General features: G+C 32.8%; 1 protein-coding gene across 2 annotated transcripts in view; it reads left to right on the plus strand.

The window, feature by feature from the left end:
• Positions 1-18,766, plus strand: part of LOC106468075 (FYN-binding protein-like) — a 40,944-nt gene extending 22,178 nt beyond the window's left edge. For both annotated transcript variants that reach the window (XM_022396377.1, XM_013928475.2), the window contains 5 exons: positions 2,587-2,746; positions 9,604-9,656; positions 13,346-13,371; positions 13,863-13,894; positions 18,585-18,766. In XM_022396377.1, the coding sequence (XP_022252085.1) occupies positions 2,587-2,746; positions 9,604-9,656; positions 13,346-13,371; positions 13,863-13,894; positions 18,585-18,607 (294 nt within the window). In that variant the 3' untranslated portion in view covers positions 18,608-18,766. The remainder of the gene's footprint in view (positions 1-2,586; positions 2,747-9,603; positions 9,657-13,345; positions 13,372-13,862; positions 13,895-18,584) is intronic.
• The last annotated feature ends 429 nt before the right edge of the window (positions 18,767-19,195 follow it).

Raw genomic sequence — 19,195 nt, forward strand, 5'->3', positions numbered from 1 at the left:
TTCAGTTGGAACGAAGTGAACAAGAGAACAAAAGATGCCACTGAAGATGTGTCACCTGGAAAAGCCACTGTTGAAGAAGAAACTACTCGGTTTTGAGAAGGGAAACAGTGAAGCCCTTCATGAAGTTACTACCACTGATGTGACTATTACCTATAATAGGACATTTCCTGATGGAGCAGATGAACCCCACGTGAAGGAGAAGCTAACGAGATGGAGACCAGTACAGAAGAAGATACGTCCCGTAAAATTAAGAGACTTTGTTGAATTTTAATTTTGTGTTTGTAAATTCTGTCCATTTATTAAGTTATTGTTAATTTTCTATTGGTTTAATGTAAGTGGCTATTGTTTGGGATGAACAATACTAAGGAAGTGGCAGTATTACAACAGTGGAAGTCACGTGAATCTGGTAACACGTAATGAGTTCTAGAAAGATCGGGGAACATCACAAATAATCCAGTAATTGCTAGGCGCCCTCTATTCTTGTATATAAGTGCGCCAGATAATGAATCGATGAATAATTGCAGATTGAAGAGATAGAGACGAACAAATGAGTCAAGCGCGGTAGTAAAGTGCGTGAATCATTCGTTGAGAATTATAGCGTGTCTTTAAGTTAATGTGACTGTGGAAATTAAGTATATTGCAAAGTTGAATTGAGAAATAATACACTAGTTTTATTTAAGAAAGGACTTGTATCATTGAAGTTTCTCGGAAAGTATTTCTAGGAAAAATTAACAAATGAACACAGACGTAACACAAGGTTAAACAGATCACCTTACAACTATCCCACAAAAAAAGCAGATGAGTTCACTAACCAGCCAAGCTAGAAAAAGTAACACTTCAGGCTACATTTTTATACGTGACCTTGACTCTATTTAGTGAGTTGTAACTCAGATTTTCTTGTAGAAAGAATTACAACTTTTGTAGGTAAGAGATGTTCTCTTGGAAGGTGAAATATCTAATATATTTATAATACAGGTGAAAGCTATGGATATAAAAGAGAGCTCTCTAACTCCAAAACCCTTTGGTGAAACTAGGCATATTTTCTAGTACTAGTAACAAGATAATAGACAGCAGCTGTAAAGCTTCCAGCTACACCTCAATATCAGTGTCTATTTTCATGAGAAAGATTGTCAAATTCGACTAAATACATGCAGTACATCTCCAACGGACATTAGTGCTGATGTCCGCATTCATTGGAGGGTTTTTGAAAAGTTTGTCAGTATATATGGTTTTAAGATGAACCTCACCATCGTTTGCAGTATCTATTTATAGCAGATGTTGAAGATCAGGTATTTAAGGTCATCAGTTTGAGCACAATCAATGCTGGAGAAAGTAATTATATGGTATTCATAATTCTCTCCAAGTATCAGATAAACAACAAATTCCCCAGAACTATTGAGAGTGGTTGTAAGAGGGTAAGTGACTGAGTGGTTCTCAGAAATCGTGAGACTGGGAACATCATTTTCACAAAGTGTGATGAACATTACTGTTGCCAACTCAACATGTGAACTGAAATGAAATGCTTTTAAAAACCATCTTTCATACTTTTATGCATGAAAAGAAAATCATATCTCCTTTTTTATTATTGTCTCAAAAGATTAAAATAAATATCTCAAGGGGAATGAGTAAAACTGATTAAAAACATCATCAGTGATTTTTCATATTGAAAATGCCTTACATTTTGTTTTATTCAGTCATAAAAAAATAACTGAATGACACTCAAAAAGTTCAAACAAAATTCCTAGAAAATAGTTTATAGATCATCCGATTTACCTTTCCACTCATAGTGGAATGGTTGTGAGTCATGCTTTTGTGTCCTTGACCAAGACACTGTACCCCTACTTCTTCCAGTCTACCCAGCTGTATGATGGATACCTATTTGTTAGCTAGGGGTTAACTTGCAATGGTCTGGCATCCCATCCAAGGGGAATGGATCACTGTTCTTATCTATATGTACCATTGGAACCAGAGTTTGAAAGCACCAGCTCTGTGTTGTATGAAGTAACTTTTTTAACTGACAAGTGCCGGTATAATTCATAGAATTATTCAAACATATTATAAGTTTATATCAAATGAGAAAAAAAATCAAATGTATGCAAATCATTCTAAAATAGCATTGAGATATAACTTCATATTATATTTACCTTTATTAGATAGACTGTTATAAACATTTATAACAGTCTATCTAACAAAGGCAACAAAGTTTATTGTTCACAGAAAATATGAAAGAAATCCTAAATCATCACAAATTTTATGTTATTGTAAACTTTATACAGTAATTAACATATTAAAGCTATAATTTATAATATGTTACAGGTTATGGAAGAATATGTTTATAATGTCTCAGTCACTACTATGCATTTTGTTTCACAGCCAGCCTGATGAGCCCGGGTATGGGGGGCGAAAGGTTATGTTGGAACTGGATATATCAGTTATAGTGTGGTGAACTTATTATTTTACACTCTTCTTCATATTCACTAATAAGTTCTTAAAATTAGTTTGATGTCAGATAGTTTTTGTTTTCATAATTTTTTATCATTGCAAGGTTTCTTATTTATACGTGGTCAAATTTTGAATTTTGTACAGATAACGGGCAATGAAGTACCAATAGATTTTGGGATTGTCAGTTGTGATAGCAAAGGAGGACGGTTAGATTTATCAGTTAAAAAAGGCGAACCTGTGAAAATACTCCGTATGGAAAACAATCCTTCAGGAAAATGGCTTGTTAGTAATGAACGAGGAAAGAGTAAGGAAACCTTGTCTCGAGAGAAAGAGACAAAAATATTATATTTATTTATTGCTCATGGAAAGAGATATTTAACAATTAAGTTGTATAATAATTTTTATGTTAATTTAAAAATAATCTAAGAATAGTTGGGTCCTTATAATCAAAACTTTGCAGAAAAATTATGATAATGACTTTTATTGCAGCTGTTTACTGCTCAGTATTAATTGATTGGGAAAAAATGTTTTATGTTCACCTAGATTTGTTTGTGTATTTGTTATTTAGCGTCTAATTGTAATGACTAAAAATTACTATTTTATTTCACATAAATATATGTATATTTTTCTTGAGTATCAACATTTTATTGTTTTTGAAAGTTCCAAATTACCACGTCTTCAGGGAATCTGATATAATTGCAGTGTAGTTAGATTTTTGTGGGATTTAGTGCTCTTCTTCAGAAAGTGCTCATATGACTACCTAACCACATGCATACTTTCCCAACAATTTGTTAAAAAAGAATAAACGTTGAAAGTAAAGGCAAATGGATATACAGTAATGACATATTTTGATACCATACTTACCCCCCTCACAAAATTAGGTATTTCCGTTAGGTGCTGCCCTCTATATGCGAACTTTTTCTTTATGCATACCACAAGCCTTGTGCTCCCTTATTGGAATTGTAATATTCCAAGTGTTTCTTATGCAAATAATCATCCGTCACTTCTCCACCAATAAGAGCATGACATGCTCACTAGACGTATATGACTCCCTCTATACTCATCTACTAAACTCTTACTTCTCGTTTGGCAGCGCTTGTATTCAGTTCCCTTTCTGCTTCAGTTTCCTCATTAATTTATCAAGTTTTCATTCAGACAGTTTCTTCACTTTGACAAATTTTATCAGTTAGTTCCAGTTGCATTATTTTTTTAAATTCACAGCTACAAATTGGTTGACTCTTCACAATGAATTCTGAAGTTTATGTTACCACTTCGGGGGTAACACCTGCTATTAGTGTTCTTTCTCAGGCTTCAGGTGCAGACGACCTGATAGTAGTTTTATCTGCATTTAACCTCTGGGAGATCAAACATTACATGGGCCAGCCTTTGTCCCTGGATCTTGCCCTGGTTCCTCCTGAACAGGCCGAGCCTCTTCTGACTGACGAGGACTTGGATCGTCTAGTTCCATTCTCTTATGATTTCTGTCAGGTGGCCCGAGCATTTGCTCAACATCTTCATGTTCTGGGGTTGAGTTTTCACTCATGGACGACTGGCTTCTTTTGGCTCATTCTGAACTAGAGTCAGCCAGCCATACTTGGCCGCTCCTTTTAGTGGCTGCTCGAGTGAGCTGGTTAATAAAACTGGAGGAATCCTTCCTCAGACCTACTCAGTATCTCGTCCACTTGAGGGGTCCTTTTCGACACTCATATCAGTGGGGCCCAGCCTTTTTCTTTAAGACTTCATTCTATGGAATTGTTAGTTTGCCACTCTCTCTCAGTTCAGTCACTTACTGCTCACAATTATCTATTGCTTTCAGGGGATGTGGTCTTCAATGACATCACTGATCCCTCTCAGTCATGCCCATATGAAATCTGTTCAGTGGACTCTTCGCAATCAATGGAACCTTGCATGGGATCCTTTTTCTACTCCCATTACCCTTCTTCTTACTCTGCGAGATGGTCTGCTCTGGTGGTTGAAAAAGGCACATACTTTAGTGGGCATGCCACTTCCACATCCACATCTGGATCTACATCTTTTCAAGGATGCATCCCTGCAGAGCTGGAATGTATGGGTCAACCATCACTTTAGGGCAATAGTCTGTGAAAGAAAGTGCTTTGCATATCATAGTTCTCAAACTTCTAGATGTTCATTGTGTGTTGAATCACTTTCTTCTTCTCACCCAACATTGTCTGTTAACGATTCATTCAGACAATTATATGGTGGTGGCACATATCAATCACCAAGGGACCCTTTTCAGGGATCTATGTATTTGAACGATGGATCTCTTATACTGGGCTCACACATTAATCTCATTGCCTGTCATGTACCAGGTGCTTTCAATCTTATTGCGGATCATCTTTCCCATCCTGACCATTTATATACCACATAGTGGTCGTTAAATGCCCTTGTTTTCAGGGAGCTTTGCACTTGGTGGGGTTCTCCCTATGCGAATGCCTTTGTTACAAGCCTCAATCACAAGTTAACTGCCTTTTGGTCAATGGTCCCACATCCTCAGACTCTGGCAGTTGATGCCTTCAGCCAAGATTGTCCCACAAATATCTTTGTTTATCTTCCTATCAGATTACTTCAATGGGTGATTTTTCTCATCCATACCACTTGTTGGGTGCTTCTGATTGCTCCTTATTGGCCAGCTCAGCTATGGTTTCTGCAGTTACACACCTGATACTATCCCCTCCTGTACCTCTTTCATCATTTCTCTACCTTCTTTGTCAACCTTGGTCACTGGTCCTACATCCCGCCCTTCATGTATTGCATCTTCATGTTCTGCTTTTACCGGGTCCTTGATGAGGAGATCCAATTTCTCCCATTGAGTAGCTTTCTTTTTAGCTGGTTCCATATGCCTTTCTTCCATGGAGGTGTATCAGTGCAAATGGAGGGTGTTACACAGTTTGTCTATAACTCTGGGATTTCTCACTGACCAGCTTACTGTGGCTTGGGTGGTGGAATTTTTCCCTTGGCTTTTTGACTGGGGGGGCCTCAGTCTCCTCGCTCTTGGGTTATCGGATGGCTTTTGTTTTTCCTGACACCATAGAGTTTTTACTTCACCTGTCCTTACCATGCTACTGCATTCCTTTTGGTTGCATCGCCTTTCTGGATTGGGATGTTAATGTGGAACTCCATTTCCTCACTTTAACTCTTTTTGAACCACTTTCCTCGTGTTCCATGTTTCATCTTTCCCTCAAAACATATTTTCTTCTTCTGTTAGCCTGTGGACACTGACAGTTGGATTTGTTTGCCATTGACATTTTATGTACACTTTATCACCCTACCTATCTTCTCCTTTATCCAGATCACTCCTTCCTCTCAAAGACCTCGGTGGCTTGGGAGGGTAATTCCGCCTTTTCACCTATTTCTCTTCCTTCCCTTTCTCATCTTTACCCTCGACCAGATCCAGATCGGCCTCTGCATCTGGTCAGGATTCTTTGTTGTTATACTGCTTGTATGGGTTCTTTCCATGGTACCTGTGTCTGACTCTTTACCCCCTGGCAGTCTTCCTCATGTCATGATCTTTCACCTTCAACACTTACCAGTTGGATCTGATTGGCTTATTCTTCCTTACCTCCTTCCTCCCGGAATTTGTTCCGGGTGTCTTCTCATCAGATTAGACACCTCATCTTTTCCCTCGCTACTCATCTACATCATCCATTGGATGAGATTATACAATCAAGCATGTGGACCATGCCCAGTATGTTCATCTCCCATTATCTACATCATATCATGGTTTTTTTTGTCGGGTTTTGTCTTCCACCTGTGGCCATTCTTCAGACTTTGATGCGACTCTGACTAAGTTTCTATTCATACTTTCTTTCCTTTCAGGAGCAATTTTCCTCATTCCTCATTATATGGATCCTTAAAATCCACACTGTACAGCCATGTTGATTCACGTTTTATATTCCATGGCTTCACAATGCTCACCATTGAGATGGAGTGTTCCAAAAGATCACTTATAAGTGAATAACCTTGCGATATTTTGCTTCATAAAAATGCAGACTGTACAACCCATGGACTGCATGGGTAAAGCAGAAGGGGACAGCTGCCCATCCTGTAGTGAATAGCTCGATATGGTTTGCTTTTCAAAATAGGGTTTTGTGGTCATCCATTACATTGTCTCAGGTGATGTTGTTCCTCCAGACTCTCCACCATCTTTTCACCTTCCTTTCCTCTGGTGGAGTATGGGAGTCCCTACCACTTTCCAATCCCAAGCTGCTGGAGTGGTCGACTGTGGAGGCACCCTCCTGAGTGGGTTCCACACAAAGATGGCTATAACCATTTAGTGCGGAGTAGGGCAGTGGTGTTCTGCAAGTGTAGATGATGTATTCTCCTCCTCCTTTAAATATAGAATTACGAAGGAGTTCACCATTTCGATTTGGAGGCCTCACCCTACTCCTGCATGAATGTTGGTACCCCACAGTTGGGTTTTGGATTCAGATTTGAAGAAATCCACATAAGTTCACACACGTTTTGAGTTGTCTGTCTTCCTCTCTTGATCCCCCCATCTGTGTTGTGAGTTACAGAAGTGGTATGTGGGATGGTTATGGTTTTGTCCTTTAGTAGCTCTCCCTCATCCTATATGGGGATGTTATTGCCTTTTGGATGGTTCCGGTAAGTTTCACGACTGGGGAGTTGATTGCATGCGATAGACATCCTTTCAATAATGGATATTGGGTCCCTGGATCAATAGTTCAGTGCTAATACTTGTTTCGTACCTGGTAGAGGGTGTGATTCTAAATCCCATGGTCTCTTAGGTTTGAGGTGAAGATGGTATGATCCTCATCCTACCCCGATGTGGATGTTGGTTCCCAGCATCATGGGTTTTGGATGTAGTTGACTTACCAAATATGGTCTGTCGTGCCCTAGCCACACTACAACTGAGATCATATCAATTGTTTTTCTCACTTTTCTATTCATGGGATTGAGTTATATTTCATTTATATGGTTAGGTTCATGATCCTGACACAGTTCTCTTCCACTTAGATGTGCTCCTCTCCTTTTCTGCCCTAATCTTCTCCACATTTCACAGAGGGGTGAAGAGTATATCTGGTTCAGAAGTGGTGCATTTCTCCTTATTTGATCTTCTAATCTGACTCTCATTTCCAGGGGGTATCCTTTGTATGTTTTCAGGTGGGTACTTCTATAATTCCTTCACACTGATTCCTCCTCCTATTCAATGTGGGGTTCTAGCTAATTTTGTGAGAGGAGGTAAGTTCCGTTTCGGAAGTTATAATTTTCCTATACTGAAAATGCATTTCTGATAGGTACTTATCTCCTCTCACACTTCCCGCCCTTCCTCCTCACTTTTCTCTGGTGCTTAAGTCTTCTGCTAAAGTTCAAAGTGATAGTTCGGTAGATGAGTATAAAGGGAGTCACATGCGTCACGTGAGCATGTAATGCTCTTATTGGTGGAGAAGTGAGTCTTAATGATTTGCATGAGAGGCATGCTGGAATATTAAAATTCCAATAGTGGGAGCACGAGGTTTGTGATGTGTGTAAAGAAAAAGCTCGCATATAGAGGGCAGCACTGAACAGGAATAACTAATTTTGTGAGAGGAGGTAGGTAACTATCATAAATACATTTTCAATATAGGAAAATTATAACTTTAAAGAAAAGGAACAGTATAATATATAAATATACACATGGAAGCAAGTAAAAAGATTGAGGGCATTTTCAAAAAATGACAGCCCTATTCAATGAAGCTTTGCCCATACAGGTAGGAATTTATAGCTCAATAAGTACAATATACAATGTATCATAGCAAAAGTTTTCATTTAATGATAAATCTTGTCTAGAAATCACAAGAATTAGCATCAAGATCTCACATGGAATATTCTTCATCACTTTTAGCATCAAGATCTCACATGTAATATTCTTCATCACTTTTAGCATCAAAATCTCACACGTAATATTCTTCATCACTTTTAGCTTCAAGATCTCACACGTAATATTCTTCATCACTTTGATATAGCATATGCTATTTGTAAGAATTTCTCGTTGTAAAGTTTTCTTTAATATTTTTTCATACTATTATTCTTCCAATAATCTCTACCAAAGCAACATTGATCTAGCAATTCCATTACAAAGAAAAGTAAATTATGAATTTCATATCAGTGACTGAAGTAAATACAATTTTAGTTTAACTTTAGTTTATAAATTCTAAGAGCCATTTTTAGTTTTCATTTAAAACAAATACCAACAGCATATGTATTTTACAAAATGGTTGAAGTACACTGTTATATTGAAAGGAAGCTATCACAATTTGCAAATCACAAACAGTAGTATACCTTGAATAAAACATGGTTACCAATAATGGAGTTTTGGAAAAGTAAAACTGGAACTACAGCAAATCGTAATTGTATATTTTTTTTCTAATACACAAGTAGCAAAACTTCTGATCTATCAGTTTCATTTTTAAAAAACATTTCTGTAACATATGGTGCATATTATTTGATGATGTCTGATTTCATTTTACTGAAAGATATTTATATGTAACACAAATATTTCCCACATGCATACCAATTTTCTATCAGCTTTTGACATTTAGTGGTACTTTGGTTATGACCTTTTCAAAGATGGCTTTATAATTAATGTTTTCTGTAATGTTAGAATTAAGTTCTGAAATAACTTAAAATATATTTTTATATTAAAAACAAGATAACAGTCAGTTAAGGGTTGTAGCATTGATTATTATATGTTCCATTTATTTTTAGTTACTAGATTAAGAAAGATGAGGAGCTGAATAGTGAAATCACCCTCTCTAAATGTATTATGTAGATATATGTAGTATTAACCATTATCCATTAAGCTTAATATTGGGACCTGAAATTTATATTACTTTGCACTCATTCCATTAAAAAAGAAGTAAAATCTTAAATTTTATGATATCTTTTTTTTTACTATATTTAGTTATGATTTTGATTTGTACAAAATCAGTTTCTAAAAGTTTCTACAGTAAAATAATTTATTCTGTAGTATGGTTTTATTGCAAATTTGTGTGTGTTTATATATATATATATAGCTAGGTAGATAGATATAGCTATGTCAATTTACCTAATTTGGTTTTCAAATAATAGTTTTTTGTATCAGTTTATCATATTTAGTTGATTCATTATTTAAAATGGTTCATTCTGAAACTTCTGTTTTAGTTGGATATGTGGAACTGACAAGCATTCAGATTGAAAACAGTTCAAAGAAATCTGTAAGTTATTGTGTTTGATGTTTAATATGTCAGAATTTTTTTTCAATTTTTGCGATTTAGTTTTCATTCTTTTATTTCTAATTGCCCACTGAAGCGCTAAGATAAATCAAACTTATTTCCTGTGCATGCAGCATGCATCTCAACAGAAAATCAAGCTTCATATAACGTTTTGGTTTCTTATAAAGTGTCTGACATAAAACAGTTATCATCATTCATTTGCAAAGCCGTTTTTTACTAGTTTATTTTTATATTTTTGTAGTAAGGTGTTTTTTTGACGATATATCACCATTATGTATTATTATTTCTAACCCCAAACAGTATAATAAACATAGAATATAGTATAAGCTAATGCAAATCAAATTATAATTAGCCCAATATAATATTGTTCTCTAATGAAACAGTTTGCTTTAATGTAATTGGATAAGTCTTGACCCCGAAATCAAAATTCCATGCTGAAGTACTGACTGTGTAAAGGAGAAATAAAAAAATTCTCAATATCTGAATTCTTAATAATTATCTTAAATAATAGACTTTAATGAACATAATTTTAGTGCTTACTTTTGTAAAATCGTTAATATGCTCTTTCCAGTTTAAACTCTTAAACATTGTTAAACCTAAATATTATATATCATCCACTCTTTCAGTTTGTGAACATTTACAGCTATCATTATTTATACACCCATAATGATTATTATTATTTAAAATCATGTTAATATATAATCACTATTTTGAATTAAAAAATATATATTTTATTTCAGTTATATCAATAGTTTATTTTCAAAATTTTGATTTAAAATTTTTATTCCTCTGTATTAGCAGGGCTAAAAGTTAATGCTGCATCATCAACAAACATAGTAATTTTAAAATTTAAATTTAGATCACATAAATCATTTATGTATAATGTAAAAAAATGTGTCCTAGTACAGAATCCTGAGAGACACTTACTTTATTATATTTATATCACTGAAGCTATTATTTGTTTTTACAATCAGTGTTCTCTATATATATATAAATAATTCTAAACCATTTTAATGTGATGCCTTTTATCACTATAAATTTTATTTCAGCTAATAATATTTGATGCAATATTGTATCAAATATCTTCTGTAAATCTAAAAATACACTTATTGTTTTTTATCATTATCTAAGTATTAAAAATATTTTGTGAGAAATCTAATAGTACCTCTTCAGTATCTAACCATTCTCTAAATCCATATGGAGTTTTAGCAGAAAATAATAATATTTATTTCAAAGTTTAGTTAACCTGCTCATCAGTGTTTTCTTTTAATATGTCAGAAAATTCTGATAACAGTGAAGTAGGCCTATGATTTACATAAGTATTTTTATAACCTCTCTTCTATAGTGGAATTATTATAGCTTTTTGTAGCTCCTCTGAAAAAATTTCTTACTCTACATAAATCATAAATAAGTACCAATGGTTCTATGAGAAATTTATACACTATTGTTACTGAAATTTCATCATTCCCTGGACTTTTTCATATTTCAGACTCACAGTCATAGTTTCACATCCTCATGTTATCCAGGCAACAGAAACATGGAATCACCGTTTCTATGTGAATTAAAGATTTTACATAGCTCATTATAAGTTTGTTTTATAACTTTTTGCTGTACTTATAAAATAGTTGTTACATTTATTGATTTAAAATTTGGTAATCAATTTTTCATAAAATACTTCTCTATCAATATTATTTTGTGGTTTTACGATCAATAATTATTTTAAAGCTATATGTAATGATCTGTTAGTGTTATTTTTTTACAGTTGCTGCGTATAAATTGTATTCTCTGATGTGTCTTATCCAAACATGAAATTCATTGGCTTACCTATGTATTTAATGCATCTAATATAATTCAAAATCAAACAAAACCATTATCTTAATATCTCATTAGCATATTTTTTTTAAATCTAAAATCAATGTTTGCATTACCAACATAGGTTACATTTTTGATTTTATAGTTTCATTATCTCTTACCACAATTTCTAATTTGTTTAAAAACTCATATCTTGTAAAACTATATGATCTATAAAAAGCCATTATAAGTACACCATTTTCATCTAGAATTTGTTTAATATTTATGTTATCATAAAATATTTATGTTTTATCATACACCATTACTCTCACAAACCTATTGTTTTCAGTTATAAACAATTTATGTCAGTTTAACTAATACCAGTTTATTTCTTCATTTTATATCCATATCTCAGTCAGAATTAATTCCCTCTATTTTTTTTTTCTGGTTTATACTTTATCAATTCAGTCTATTCCAATTTTTTTCCAAACATTTCTTATATTTGTGTTATAATAGCATTTGATTATTTCCATCAAAAATAAAATAAAAATTCTCATTTCTGTTTCATCAGAGCAATTGAAGCTTTTTTATTTGTTTCATAAGTATATTGAAATGCATGCTCTCTTATGTTTTACCACTTTATTTAAATCCTGTTTGTTGCTTATTCTCCTTATTTTGGCACTTTATAATTTTATAATAAAGATTTTTTTCTTTTACCAACAGAAATTTGAAATTTGCCATTGTTTTTACAATTTTTGGTTTGTATAATAACTGTTTTAATGTGAATGTTAGATGTTCATTCAAGTAAATATTATCTTTTTTGAATTTTGAATCTGTATTAATACTTCTTATATTTTCATTTTTATTTGCTGTCAGCTAGTTATCTGTTACTACTTTCTACTTAAGTTTTACTATTACAGCTTTCATTACCTGTCTATTAACAGTGCAACCAATATTTCACCTTCACTAATTATTATACAAATTTTATTAGCCATTTTTTAAACAATGTTTAATTCATTTGATACTTCCAAATTTTGACTTCTTGAATACTTATTTAATTCACAAACTTCCTGCTTAATTGGTTTCAACTCTTTTCTTAATTGTAAATTTTTTATTTTCATGTTTTATCTCATCTATTTTTCTTGTGAGTCCTAATTCAGTGTGCATAAACTCATCAATCTTATTTGATGTATATTCAGCTTTTTTTCACATATCACTGTCTAATTCCATTATTACATTTTTTATACCTTCTATATGTATACCACCAAATTATTTTTGTACAAGGTGAGCTTCTACTTCAGTACATTGTTTTCAATTCCAAAATCAAGTACCTGTAGTCCCCCATCCTTCAATCTTGTTTCACTGCTTGCTTATTACCATCCTCTTCAACAATTATCTAAACTTGTGCTCATGCTGTCTTCATAATCATTTATTTTACACTGATTATTATTTCCATTTTGCTTTTCTTTCTTTTGTTAATTTACAATATTGATTTTTGCCAAGTCCAGCACAATAAAAATGTACATTTTTGGCAGAACTCAGAATCAAATACAGTTAATTCAAAAGCTCCTTCACCACACACACAATACTAGTATCCACCATATTTTTCTTTTTTTTTACTTATTTTCATTTTATATGTTTTCAGAAACAAAGTCTTTGTTTCCCATTAAAAAATAACAGAAGCAGTGCCATGATGTTTAGAAACCAATAACTGTGATATGAAGGATTTTTGAAATTAACTTTGTAGTAGAAGTACCTAAACGAAGTTTATTTGTATTGTAAATGTTGAATTATAGATTAATTCTAATATGTATGTGTGCTTTAGTGTATTTTCTCTGTTTCTAATTGTTATTGCAATTTGATCTTGTTCATTATTTTAGGTGGTGATGGCAATGCAGAATACAGAGTAAGTTTAACTTCAGTTGCTTGCAAATGTGTCTTTGTCAATTTCTCCTTAGTTTTTCTTTTGCTATAAATTAATTTTTACCAAGAATTATAACTGCACAATCATCCTCATCTTTAGATTATAAATAGTGAAAGTGGGTTTGCTCATTGTTAATATACAGACCAGTCTTTTAAACCTTCCTTCTAGTCACATGTGAAAAGTTAAGATATAAAAACTATTTATAGTAAAAGTGTGTTATTATTAAGATTTGAATAAACAGGTTTATGTATCTTACTTGCTCAAAATTCTCAAATGTTAGTCATAATATTTTATGAAAATGACATGTATAAATGTTAAGAATGGTTTCTTGATTTTATTACTTTAGGTTTTCAATAGCACTTCGTAAATTAATTCATAAATATATTGTTTTGGTTTGCAAATATGCTAAAGTATATGAATATTTCAGATGTTACTTAAAATTTTTATTCAAAGTTTCTGTTTCTTTTGAACAGTGAAGAACTATACCATGATGTTGAGATAGAAGGTTTGTAGTTTTTGATTACTTTAAATTGTGGTATACAATTTACATGTTGCAGATTATTAATGTGGAATACATTATTTTATAACCAGAACCATCTGGTTATAACCATCTCATCCTAAAAGCTATGTTACATGTAAATTGCAACTTATATTTATTTATTTCATCTATTTTTACAATATATAATTTTAGTGTGAGGAAATAAATACACAGAAAAAATACAGAATTTTCCACTATTTTGTATTTAAACATTTCCATTTCTGAAGAGAACTCTGTAATATGGGTGTACATGAAAAAACATTTAAGCTTACAGAAACAAATTAATGCCTGTAGGTGAACCATCATTTCTATAAACATTAATTCAACTATTATAACTTCAGCTGTATGAACAGAAAATTTCATGGATGAAAACTTGCTTCTCCCACAAATATCATCCTTGTAATGTGACCTAAAACTTGTTTCCAAAACATTATTTTTAGAGCATATTATCCCCCCTCGCTGCACACACACACACACAGAACACTAAAGCCCAAGTATGTGCAGGTCATATGTTTTTGAAGCCATTCTTTCTTGGTGGTGTTTCTTTCTTATAACATTATGTGCTTTTGTCTACTGTACTGAACCACTGTTGTGTTACAGATTTTGTGCTTTTTCTTCTCTTACTTCTAAACTTCTAACTTTAATTTCATGATCTTGGCAACTTTTGATGTGTTTATTTAAAAAAGAATTTCTGTATTACTAGCCCCAATCTTTAGCTTTACACAAGAAATATGTATATCCAAATGTCTACTTTGAGGTCTTTCCATGGTTCCTGACAATTAGAGTATTATCAGCTCTATACTTCATTTAAAAGTGACAAATGAGAAACGTTTGTGTAAAAAGCCATTATATATAGCATAGACTGAATGAGTAATCATTCGTTATACAGACTACATGTCTGATCGTAAGATGCCTGATTTGAATAACAATGAACAGAGCCAGTTGACAACATTACTTTATAAAAGTGGATTTTGCCTCTTTATGATTGGTATATTCAGATGAACTGAATTAACTATAGGGCTATATCCAATAGGTCTGCTTGGAGTTTTGATCAACATATGAACTACTAGAACTTAAGCAAGTTGATGTTAAACAGAATAATGAGACTGGATACAAATATAAAACAAAATGAACAATTTGTATTAAATATGAAACTCTAACACATATGTGCACTTGTGGTTTACCTATGAATATTGGATTGTTGCTTCTATTGGATGTTTTCAGGTTATGATTGTCTACCAGAAGTTTTGTATTTACTCAGCTTGACATGTGCTACCACGAGTCTTGTTACAATTAGATGGGACAGTAACCCCTAGATATCACATGAATAACCACTGAAGGACATTATTGTACATCTTTACACAAGGTTGCATTAAACAGTGTTTTCCACAAGTAGCAGATACTACTTACCTACTTTGAGAAGAACAAAAAAAATTGAAATGAGATCAACGTAATGGTTTTCTCAACTGTGTGTTATGTGAAACTGCACATATACAGAACAAAAAGTAAATTCAGAATAATTATTGTAATGCTACAAGAAGATAGAAACACATATTATATTTATATGCCACATAAATATAGTTTTAGGAAATCTGATTATCTTTTAACTGTTTCATGTAGTGTAGGTGTAGATGGCACCAGTGACATATTAAAGTTTTTGCCACCCTATTTGGTAGTGCTGTCCTCATGCTCTGTAGAAAGGATATAGTCTCAACCAAGAGATATAAAATTTTCTAGGGCAACAGGGTCAAGAACAGGGGTTTATTAGCAATAGAAAATATATAAGAGGCAGCAGGAAGAGTAGGGTCACAAATCATATTTTTAAACAACTGCTTACCCGTGTTTGCTACAAATTAAAAAAAAATGATGCCACCAGAATTTTTTCACCCCATGCCATTTGCCACCCTAAGCTTGGGTCTAATTGGTCTGTGCTGAAGTATGTCACAAGATGGCACTATGTCTTTCAACAATTCAACTTATGTAATTCTTTTTGGTAAGAAGGTACTAGACTTACTTATCAACATTTAACTTTCTCTTACAGGTGAGTTACTAGCTCTTACAAATAAGCCAGCCTTTACCCTATTTAAAAATCTCCCTTCTTGCCTTGAACTGATCCCACAAATCTAACCAGGCTATCTGCTAACCCTTACATATTAACCTAAACCTAGCATTTAGCCCTAGTGACCTACTCATAATTTCATCCCCAATTAATACTTATGGCATTTTTCTCTAAATGCCTTTATCAACCCCTTGTACTTATTAATTACCTCCTCTGACATACCTTTCCCATCATCATTACCCCCTATGTGCACAATAAAAACTGCATCTCTGCTGGTCCCCTTTATTATATCTCCTGCTCTGTCAGTTATATTCTCCACCTTTGTTCCTGGGTAGCATAATCTGATTTTTTCTCCCTATTTACCCCACAGACTATTCTATCCACATGCCTTGTCAAAAAATCACCTATAACTATAACCTCCTTATCATCCACATCCCTCTCTGATCCTTTGGTTTTCCTTCCCTCCAATAGTTACTCATCTGCAGAAGCCAAGGGCTGAAATCTGTTGCTCAACAGAATAGGCTCATTATAACTAAATTCATTACTTTTCACTCATATAGTACTCTTTCTAACTTCCTGAAAGTCATCGTTAGCTGATGTATCCCTGAAATTCTGCTGCATTTTCCAGTCTACACTTCTTATTATCTGTTGACTCTACTTTAATTATGATAGCCTCCAACTTCTTCTCCAACCTACAAACTCTACATACAAATTGCACATCTTCACTACTAGCTTCCTACATTCCAGTCCAGAGTTCCCAAATAAAATCCACTAATCATTGACTATTCAACGTTTTTAGCAGTTAGGAAACTGTTTCTCATTTTTAATGTACCATTCTGACTGTGACCTTAAATGGGCTTTTAAGGCTTTTATTTTCAATCATTTTAAATTTTCAATAATTAATCTTTGTTAGAATTGACTTTAAATATTGTTTTGTTACTTTTGCCATAGTATAACTGCTGTGCAATTAATCGATATTTCCTGCACTTTCTTTCAATACGAGTATTTGTTTTTAGTTTTTATCTAACATCTTTTTTCTGTAAGTTTTAATTTCCATGGCTTGGAATAATTACTTTGCATTACTAGGTTTCTACAGAGTGGTATTGTAGTCTTCGTCATCGATTATTCTTTTAATATTCCCACTCTGTGGAATAGCTTTTTTTCCTTTCCACCCATGAAACTTACTTGAACATCATGTCCCAATGACATCACAGTTATCATGTATAGCCTCTTGCAGTTGTTCGAGATCTAATGTACATCACAGTTATCACCACTTGTTGAGATCTAATTTACATCACAGTTATCACCACTTGTTGAGATCTAATGTACATCACAGTTATCACCACTTGTTGAGATCTAATGTACATCACAGTTATCACCACTTGTTGAGATCTAATGTACATCACAGTTATCATGTATAGCCTCTTGCAGTTGATATTTTTTGCTGTAGATATATTCTGTACTCTTAGTTGTTTCATTCTTGAAATTTTATACCAATATTCTTCATTTCAATTCTAATTATGACTTCTATATGAGTGATTTATATATTTTTAACTTATCATGACTCCTGGTGAGTTGCCTTATATTTGTTTTTAACTTATCATGACTCCTGGTTGAGTTGTCTTAAATTTTATTAACTTATTATGACTCCTGGTTGAGTTGTCTTAAATTTTATTAACTTATAATGACTTCTGGTTCAGTTGCCTTACATTTTTTAACTTATGACTTCTGGGTGAGTTGCCATTTTTTAACTTATCATGACTTCTGGATGAGCTGCATTATATTTTTTGACTGTTATTTTCATCCTTCTGATTGGTTATATAATTATTCTTTTTTCTAGTCTTGATAAATTCTCATCAAATTGTTAGGCTTTTCTCTTTATAGGGAAACTTTTAACATTTTTATCATAGTTTATAAAAGTATGAGAAATCAGAGGGTTTTTTATGATTACCTTTTTGTGCAAGCTTTTATTTCTTTAGGTTGAGTCTCACCTGTATTGGCAATAGTTCTTGTGAATATTTCAATACTTTTTTGTTCCATGTCAGTCATGGTGCTTGTGTTCTTTTAATCAGCATCTTCTTGTTAGTTTGCTCAGCTGATTCACTAGTCACCTAGGGCAAATACGAATCAGTAACAGTGGCATTTCAGGGAATTTTAACTCACTAGCAGCTGTTACCTGTCACATGTTTGTTTATGGACTCCTGAACAAGTTTTATATTCACTTCTCTTTTTTACTTCATCACTTGAATAAGTTAATATCTTCTGCATACTTCTGAACCTCTACCTTTATTTTAAATAAATAAAATCAAAAAAAGATTTTATTTCTTGAAAATGATAAAATTTCAGTTGTAGCTTTTGAAATATTTTAAAATTATTTTATCAAGTGTCTTAGTTTATAATGGTAAAAATCTGATTGCATTTACAGAAGATTAAAAAAAGAATTATGAAACGTTTTAGCTTATAATCAGTTAAGTAATGATTATGTATGCCTTCTTGTTTTGATATTAGTAGATGTCTTTTAATTTTATAGGTTTTACCTCAGCTTGTGATAAACATGTTTTTAATGCTTAATTTCAAAATGGTTGTAATTTTTTTCAGCAATATACGAAGAAACCTACTGAATGGCTTCAAATAAACACTGTTTTGCCAAATATCAGACTGATGTCAACCGAATTTGTAGAACCTGAAATACCATCAAAATTATTTGTATTTTTGTTGTTTTATCAAATGAAACTATTAAAACCTGTTATTATCCTTGATCATATCTTACACTTAAAAAATTGTAATTACTCGTTTAAACTACAGGTACACACAGGTTAACAAAACTTCTACTTTGTTGTTGTTAATTGTCTTGTGGACAATGAAATGATTGTGTTGATTTTAAACCCTGGTAGTTTCATAGAATAATCATTTAATTATGATTGTGTTAAATGAGTTTTGATTAGGAATAAGAAATATCAAAATAATCCTTACATTGAAATTAAACTTTTTAATTATCTAATCTTTCTACATTAACATATCTGATTTGTGTATTTCTTCTTCAAATGATATACATTCTTTAATGTTGAATCACTTTTATTTTTCTGAGTTGTCATGTTTTATATGTTGTTTGTCTTGTTTATATCTTTGCATAAATTCAAAATATTTGTTCTAAAAACTGTAACATGTTTCTGAGACAAAGATGATATAATTTTTTGAAATTAATTAAT

Source organism: Limulus polyphemus, unplaced genomic scaffold, assembly GCF_000517525.1.
Source record: "Limulus polyphemus unplaced genomic scaffold, Limulus_polyphemus-2.1.2 Scaffold2860, whole genome shotgun sequence".
Taxonomy (NCBI): Eukaryota; Metazoa; Arthropoda; class Merostomata; order Xiphosura; family Limulidae; genus Limulus; species Limulus polyphemus.